General features: G+C 43.9%; 1 protein-coding gene across 1 annotated transcript in view; it reads right to left on the reverse strand.

Annotated features, from left to right (window-relative positions):
* cntn2 (contactin 2) overlaps nt 1-8,496 on the reverse strand; it is a gene marked incomplete in the record, with an annotated part of 77,627 nt that overhangs the window by 37,699 nt on the left and 31,432 nt on the right. The window contains 1 exon segment of the mRNA XM_042227639.1: nt 570-697. Within this exon segment, the coding sequence (XP_042083573.1) occupies nt 570-697 (128 nt within the window).

Genomic DNA, 8,496 nt, shown 5'->3' on the forward strand with positions numbered 1-8,496 from the left:
GGTACCGGTACTAGTTTTATTTTGTTGTATTTATCCGCGACACCTTAAAGGCCGGTTCGTGAAAATATTGTCGGGCATAAGCCGGTCCGTGGCGCAAAAAAGGTTGGGGACCACTGGACTAGAGGACTCATATCCTTTCATTACTGGTGTTCCAGCAGTCTCCAGTTCACGTACACTTTTTTGAATTGGTGGGTTGATCTGTGGCTCCTCCAGTCTCCATGCCAAAACTAAGTTTGATTAAGACAGTGAACCCTGAGTTCCTCCTTTTGCATTCATCAGAGTCTGAATGTTATATATTGTCTCGTTCATGCTTGATACAGTCGAAGGTTCAGGACCACTCAGTTCTATTAATTTACGAGAATGCGTTTTCAAACATAATTACATTTCAATGAAATAATTAATTCATGGACGTGTGTCAGAAGAGAACACAAGCAATCAAAAGTGCACAGTTAAGCTTATCTCGACTTTGAGATGATTATAGCGACTAGCAATAGGAACAAAGGCTTCAACTCACTGACATGTGGCATGAGGTTGTTTGTTACTTATGGCTGAGTTGTTGAGTTGTGTACCTCTCACAGACAGGTGTCCAGTGCTGTTGGCTTTGCCGAGGTAGTTTTCAGCAAAGCAGGTGTACTTTCCTTCATCTGCTCTGCTGATGTTATAAATCCACAAGATGCCATCTGGAGTTACTGTGATTCTGAGAAAAGACACAGTACAATATAACCCTTAATTTAATCTAAAACATTGTAAAATTTAAACATACTCACCGTTCATACATTATTGACAGAACCTGAACATTATATGGCTCATACAAGTAGTGTATGTGTTTGTACATGGAAAACTTAACTTATTCCAAGTTGTCTACGGAGCTTAGAAAGAAAGAAAGACAGCGACTGGACTTCTTAAAGGTTCGTGAAGACATTTCTTTCCTCGCCTACGAGGTGTGTTCAGTGCTAAAACCAAATGTTTAAGAGTCCCAGGTATTTAAACTCTAGAGGGGTTGACCCTTTAGTCGATACTATTTATCATTTACCTCATCACATGAGCCAAGGTGTCATTTCCACCAGAAGTTTCAGGTGAAACCACTGTGAGCCCTTCTCCCACCATGTGACCTACTTAAGTCACCTAACGCAAGACTTATCAGTCTTTTAAGTGTTGTGGATGTTATACATGGTTATGCTGAGGATATGTCGGCCAGTTTCTACTGGAAATGCCTTTTGTTAGTGAGGAATTTGCATTTGCACTGTTACATTTTTATATTTTTACTGAAGAAAACAGCTGCTTGTTTCAGTGAAAATACATTGATGGTTTTTTTTGCACTAATAAAGTTGTGGAGTTGTAAAGTATTTTGTCTCACGTCAATTATATTGTCAGTTATATCGTTATCGCAAATTTCCAAATATATATCGTGATAAATATTTTTGGCCATACTGCCCTGCCGTACGCTCAAATTAAACTTTTCTTTGCTCAAATTAATTTTCTCCACAAAGTGCAATGTTTGTATACAGGCACAAAAATAACACCATGTAATAATATGGAAACATTGGTTTATATGTTAACATTGGTTTATTTTGAGTGTTTTTCTTCTTCATGGGAGGCACATACATTGTTCCATATGCTGAAGTTGAATGCTTTTTGGCAAGTGCTGTTGTGCAATACATATAAACGTCAGAGAGCTGATATTTGACCTCACTGAGATGTTGAGTTCTAGTTTTGTACTCGCCAATGAGGAGTACATTCTTTGGGAATTAGAGTATAACATGCTAACATGCTCATTATGAACAATGATCATAATGCACGATGCGAGGTGCTGCACAGTTAAGCATTATAGCGGAACGTGATTACTCGTTTTTTTTAAATGCCTTTGTTATTATATTTTGACATTGTCCATTAAATTCTTCTTAGTATTTCTTAGTTTCAGACTCAAATGTTTTTCCTCATTTAGTCAACTCAGAAATTGGTCACCAGGAACATCCAACCCCTGGTGGTAATGACCCACGCCTTTTTTCACACCTTGGCTCATGTAATGAGGCACATGATTAAAACAGGTCAACAACACTCTTAAGGGACAACCCCCACTAGGGCTTCAATCCCTGGAACTGGTTTTAGATCTAAAGAAGCCTCTTGGATGAATCCAGTCGGTTTCTTTCCCAGCTCTAGGGTTTAAAGTTTGTCTGCTATTATTGTAGCCAAACAACTTTGAATTCACACCATTTGCAGATGAGTTTTTGAAAGAATGACAAACTTAAATATTTATGTATTTCACATTTTAAGTAATTATTGACACCTTTTGTAATGTTATGTGCACATTGAGAATTTTAGCATCTCCTAGTGGTTAGCTTGGAGACTGCGGTCAAGTGAATTTTTATGTGGTTTGGCTTGTATTCCTATTGGATGTTTAGAGTCACATGAGTGGGGTAATACAGGAAGAGTTTCCTATTGGATGTTTAGAGTCACATGAGTGGGGTAATACAGGAAGCCATTTTAGTATTGGGATTTGCACAATGAGGCGTACCAGAAGTCTCCCTGAAGAATCCTTAAGCATCCACCTGTGTTATGCCACGGAGAAGCATTGTTTGTAAGTTTGAATTGTGTTTCATCTTTATAAGTAGCGAGTGTTGTATATTTTATTGATTTTATGCATATTTGGAGAGATTTATAGATAAATGCCTAGATCTGTTCGCCATGTGAAGCAAATGCATAATTCTTTATTGAACATATTTCTTTTTGCATTTTTTGTAGTTTCACAAGTTCTGGGAAATCACTGTAAGTTGTACGTTGATGAAGACAAACAAGTAAACAGCCCTCAACTTTACTTTCACACCTGACTCATCATTCAATGCTTTCAGTGCTTACTGCATATGTTTAGCTATCTGTCACTTCGTGTACCAGAACCACGCACGCAGGGGACAGAATAGTGAAAAAACAGCATCACACCTGGGATAATACAGCAAGTCTGGATAGCAGAGACCGCTAACGCTCAGTAGTCTTCCTGCCTCGTTTAGTTGTACCTTGCCGAATAGTCATCATGGACAATAAGCCAGATACAGAAGATCAACAGAAGACTAGATCTCCAGGAACATCTGTGAAGTCATATGTGACCAGATCTGTTGCTAGTTCTTCTAACAGCTCCTGCAAGTCTTCAGCAAGCCTAGCAGCTGCTAAAGCACGCGCAAGAGCTGAAGCAGTGCGTGCTCGCTCCACCTTTGTCAAAAAAGAAACTGAACTCATGGTGGAAAAAGCCCAGTTGAGAGTAGAAGAGGCACGCACGGAGGCTGCTCTGGCCACACTGAAGCAAGAGAAAGAAGTTGCAGCGGCTTTAGCTGAGGCGGAGGTTTTGGAATCAGCTGTAGCAGAACTCGACTCTAAACAAGATCTCAGGGCAGCGGACATCATAGGAATTCCCCCTGACTCCACAGAAAAAAGAACAAATGATTATGTTGAGTCAAGAATGCACTCTAGTCAGCTGTCGTTGCCCGGCCTTGAGTCCCATATCACCTCCAGTCGGCCACGCGATTTCTCTCATGCTCCACCACTCCAGGACGACGAACTGAATCCCATTCGTACAGCCATTAATGGACTGAGCTCCACTCCAGCTCGTGTCAAGAGCCATACTACCTTTGAAGAAAATGGTATGAAGCATCCATCTGCTCAGAATTACCCTGGGATTTATCCATGTAGTGTCACCCCCCTGCAGGAACCTCACACACACATCCTCTTAGAATGCAAGCAGCGCAGCCCTCTGCTCTGAACCATACCGGCATTAATGACTTTGCTGTCTACATGGCTCGCCGGGAACTTGTGACATCTGGGATGACAAAGTTTGATGATCGTCCAGAGAATTATTGGGACTGGAAGTCTACCTTCATGAACATCATTGAAGGGCTAAAACTCACCTGCAATGAAGAGCTCGACCTTCTCACTAGATGGTTAGGTCCTCAATCATCTGAGCAAGTCAGGAGAATCAGAGCTGTTCATGTCAATGACCCCGCTGCAGGGCTCAGGATGGCGTGGATGCGACTTGAAGAGAACTACGGGTCTCCTGAAATAATTGAGAAAGCTCTGCTGGACAAACTGGAGAGATTTCCTAAGATCAGCAACAGGGACCCTCTCAACCTGAGAGAGCTTGGTGACTTGTTAAGGGAGTTGGGGTCAGCAAAGTTAGAAGGTTGTTTGCCTGGGCTCGCCTATCTGGATACCTCTCGTGGCATTAACCCAATAGTGGAGAAACTGCCGTATGGCCTTCAAGAAAAATGGATGACACAAGGCAGTGCGTACAAGCTGCAAAACCAAGGCCAGTTTCCACCATTCTCATTCTTCACTGACTTTGTCTGCAAAGAAGCCCGCACTCGTAATGATCCAAGTTTTGCATTTAGCTCATTTGGGATGACGACAGTGAAACCAGAAAACTCACCTAAAAGGTACACGCATTCCAGGAACCACGTCTCATCGCAAAACAGAGATTACATCAACATCTGCCATCAAGCCCACAGAGTCAGCTAGCAGTAAGTTGGATGTGGACAGACAGTGTCCGATTCACAAAAACCCCACCCTCTCAAGCGGTGTAGGGGCTTCCGAGCTAAGACACTGGATGAACTGGGTGGTGCGCTCGGCAGAACGCATCATTCAATCAGAGCTCCCTGACCTGCTGTCCATCTACACCAAGCGGTGCAAGTCCAAAGCTAGGAAGATTATGATGGACCTCTCCCATCCCAACAATGGACTCTTCTCACTGTTGAGGTCTGGGAAGCGCTTCCGCTCCCTTAAGGCCAAAACAGAGAGAATGAGGAGGAGCTTCTTCCCCCAGGCTATTCGGGGCCTGAACCAGGTGTAGGACTGGACTCTCCCAAACACGTCACTATAAGACTGGACTCTCACACACGTCACCACACGCACCACCACACATTTCCTATAATCCTATAATTCCTATAATTTATAATCCTTATCTTTATAATCTCTTCTGCTATTTGCACATTCTTTACTGTAAATTCCTAAGTTAATTTGTAAATTTTTGTAGTAAACTGTAAATTGTAAATATTGTAAAACTTTTCTTCTGTCATTTAATGGTCGGGCATTGTACAGCTACAAGCATTTCACCCCCATGTCATACTGTGTATGGTTGTATGTGTGTGACAAATAAAATTTGAATTTGAATTTGAACGCAAAACGTTCCTGCGAGATAGTGGAGTTTGTTTCAGATGCTGCTCCTCAACTGAACACTTTGCTAAAGACTGCAAAACAATTATTCACTGTAAAGAGTGTAACAGTGACAAGCACGTCACAGCGCTTCATCCAGGACCAGCTCCATGGGCTGTCAAAGACCCTGAGGATGAGCATGGCGGGGAGGAAGATGAAGCAGCTTGTCCTGACATAATCTCCAAATGCACAGAAGTGTGTGGAATTGCCAATAACTCCCGCTCTTGCTCTAAAATCTGTCTCATAAAAGTGCATCCTAGAGAACAACCAGAAAGATCTATAAAAGTCTATGCCGTACTTGATGACCAGAGCAATAGGTCTCTTGCTCGGTCCAAATTCTTCGACCTGTTTGGCCTCAAGGGTACCGGTTCTCCCTACACGCTGCGCACATGTGCTGGAGTCACTGAGTTATCTGGCCGAAGAGGAGTTGGATTTGTGGCTCAGCCATTGGATGGACGTCTCAGCATTCCTCTTCCCACACTTATTGAGTGTAGCCATATCCCAGATGATAGGTCGGAGATACCTACTCCTGATGTAGTCAAACACCACCCACACCTAAAGTCTATCACTCATCTCATCCCTGAACTTGATCCAAATATGCAAATTCTTCTTCTGCTGGGTCGGGATGTGTTACAAGTCCATAAAGTGAGAGACCAACGCAACGGGCCCAATAATGCACCCTATGCCCAAAGACTGGACCTTGGCTGGGTCGTAGTTGGAGACGTCTGTTTGGGTGCAGCTCACAAGCCGAAAGCAGTTAATGTCTACCGGACTAACGTTCTGGAGAATGGGCGTCACTCTCATTTCAGTCCATGTCCCAACCACCTAGTTGTGAAAGAGAAGCTTACAACAAGGACAGGCATAAGACCTCTCAACTCTCAAACCCTGTCACACTTTCATCCTCTGGACAGTCTGTTTCAGAACTCTGATGATCATTTACTTGGCAACAAAATCTTCGAAAGAACAGAGAATGACAATGAAGTTGCCCCATCTATTGAGGACAAACGGTTCATTCAGTTGATGAATAATGAGATGTTCATAGATGATGCTAACAGTTGGGTAGCTCCCCTTCCGTTTCGCATGCCAAGACCACGGCTGCCTAACAACAGAGGACAAGCTCTGACTCGTTTCACCAGTCTCTGCAAAACTCTAGAAAAGGAAACCTGAGATGAGGAGACATTTTCTGGCTTTCATGCAGAATATCTTTGATTGAGATCATGCTGAACCAGCTCCAGCACTCAACGATGGAGATGAATGCTGGTACCTTCCCAGTTTTGGCGTCTATCATCCACGCAAGCCTGGCCAGATCCGAGTTGTGTTTGATTCAAGCGCTCCTTATCTTGGCATCTCCTTGAACGATGTGCTGTTGACAGGGCCAGACTTAAATAACACTCTGCTGGGAGTCCTAATGCGGTTTAGGCATGAACAGGTAGCCATCACAGCAGATATTGAGCAGATGTTTCACAGCTTTGTTGTCAGGGAAGACCACAGGAACTTCCTCAGATTTCTGTGGTTTAGAGACAATGACATCACGAAGGAAGTTGTGGAATATCGTATGAGAGTCCATGTGTTTGGCAACCGCCCCTCTCCAGCTGTGGCTACTTATGGGCTTCGGAGAGCAGCTTTACATGGAGAGGGCGAGTTTGGGGAGGAGGCAAAGGAGTTCATACACAGGAACTTCTACGTTGATGATGCACTCAAGTCACTGCCATCTGCAACAGCAGCTATCAGTCTTCTCAAGGCAGCCCAAGGCATGCTTGCCATCTCCAACTTGAGACTTCATAAAATAGCATCCAATTGCCTAACTGTCATGCAGGCTTTCCCATCAACAGATCATGCAAAAGACTTGAAAAATCTCGACCTGGACAAAGATTCACCTCCTTTGCAGCGAAGTCTTGGATTAAGCTGGGACCTTGTGAATGACACTTTTACATTCCGTGTTGCCAGGAGCGAGAAGCCATTCACCCGAAGAGGAGTTCTTGCAACTATCAATAGTTTGTTTGATCCACTTGGTCTCGTAGCTCCCGTTACTATTCAAGGAAAGCTCTTGTTGCGGCAGCTCACTCGTGACAGCAGTGACTGGGATGCTCCCCTCCCGTCTGAAAAGGCAACAGAGTGGATTACCTGGAGGGATTCACTGCAGGATTTGGAACAGTTTGCAATCTCCCGAGCCTACATTGCTACGTCCCTGTCCACTGCACAACGTACAGAGATCCATATCTTCTCGGATGCTTCCACCAAGGCCATTGCAGCTGTGGCATATCTCAAAGTGGAAGATGTGGAAGGTAAATGTCATGTAGGTTTCATAATGGGGAAAGCCAAGTTAGCCCCCGTGCCATTTCACTATATTCCCAGGTTGGAATTAGGTGCTGCTGTTCTGGCAGTGGAAATTGCTGAGCTGCTTGTGAAAGAGCTGGACGTTAGTCTTGATAGTCTGAAGTTCTATACTGACAGCAAGGTGGTGCTGGGGTATATTTACAATGAAAGCAGGAGATTTTATGTTTATGTCAGCAACAGAGTGGAACGGATAAGGAAGTTCTCATGCCCTGAACAGTGGCAATATGTCCACACTGATGCCACAGATGTTGCCACCAGGTCAGTGCATCCAGCTCGTCTCTTAAGCACCAACTGGCTTACAGGTCCACGTTTTCTGAGACATTCTGGGGACATAGACTCAGGTAAAGAAACATCCTATGACCTCATTGATCCAGACTCTGATACAGAGGTCAGAAGCCACATTACTACTGTTGCAAACCCCCATAGGAGTATGGGGTCGCATCGATTTGAAAGATTCTCCATGTGGCAACCCCTTGTCAGAGCTGTGGCCTCCCTAATCCACATCGTCCCATCCTTCAAGTCTGAGAAGGATAGCAATGGGCAAGATTGCAAAGGTTGGCATCACTGTTTGAAGCCACACAAAATGGATACACTGTCGCAAGCAAGGCATACCATTATTGGATGTGTACAAAGGGAGACATACCAAGTGGAAGTGTCTTGTTTGGAGAAAGGTGAATTAATTCCCAAAAACAGTCCTCTGAGGAAGCTCAGCCCAATTCTTGATGATAGCAAACTTTTAAGAGTTGGTGGGCGGCTCCAGCATGCTTCAGTCGAGACACATGAAAAACATCCTCTCATCATTCCTGGCCACAGCCATATAGCTACTCTACTTGTAAACTACTACCATGAGCGGGTTCACCATCAAGGCAGAGTTTTTACTGAGGGAGCTATCCGCACGGCTGGCATCTGGATTGTAGGGGCAAAGAAATGTATCTCCAGAAACCTGCACAAGTGTGTTACATG

Source organism: Haplochromis burtoni, unplaced genomic scaffold (genome assembly GCF_018398535.1).
Source record: "Haplochromis burtoni strain Fernald_Lab_line unplaced genomic scaffold, NCSU_Asbu1 Contig_273, whole genome shotgun sequence".
In the NCBI taxonomy this organism is placed as follows: Eukaryota; Metazoa; Chordata; class Actinopteri; order Cichliformes; family Cichlidae; genus Haplochromis; species Haplochromis burtoni.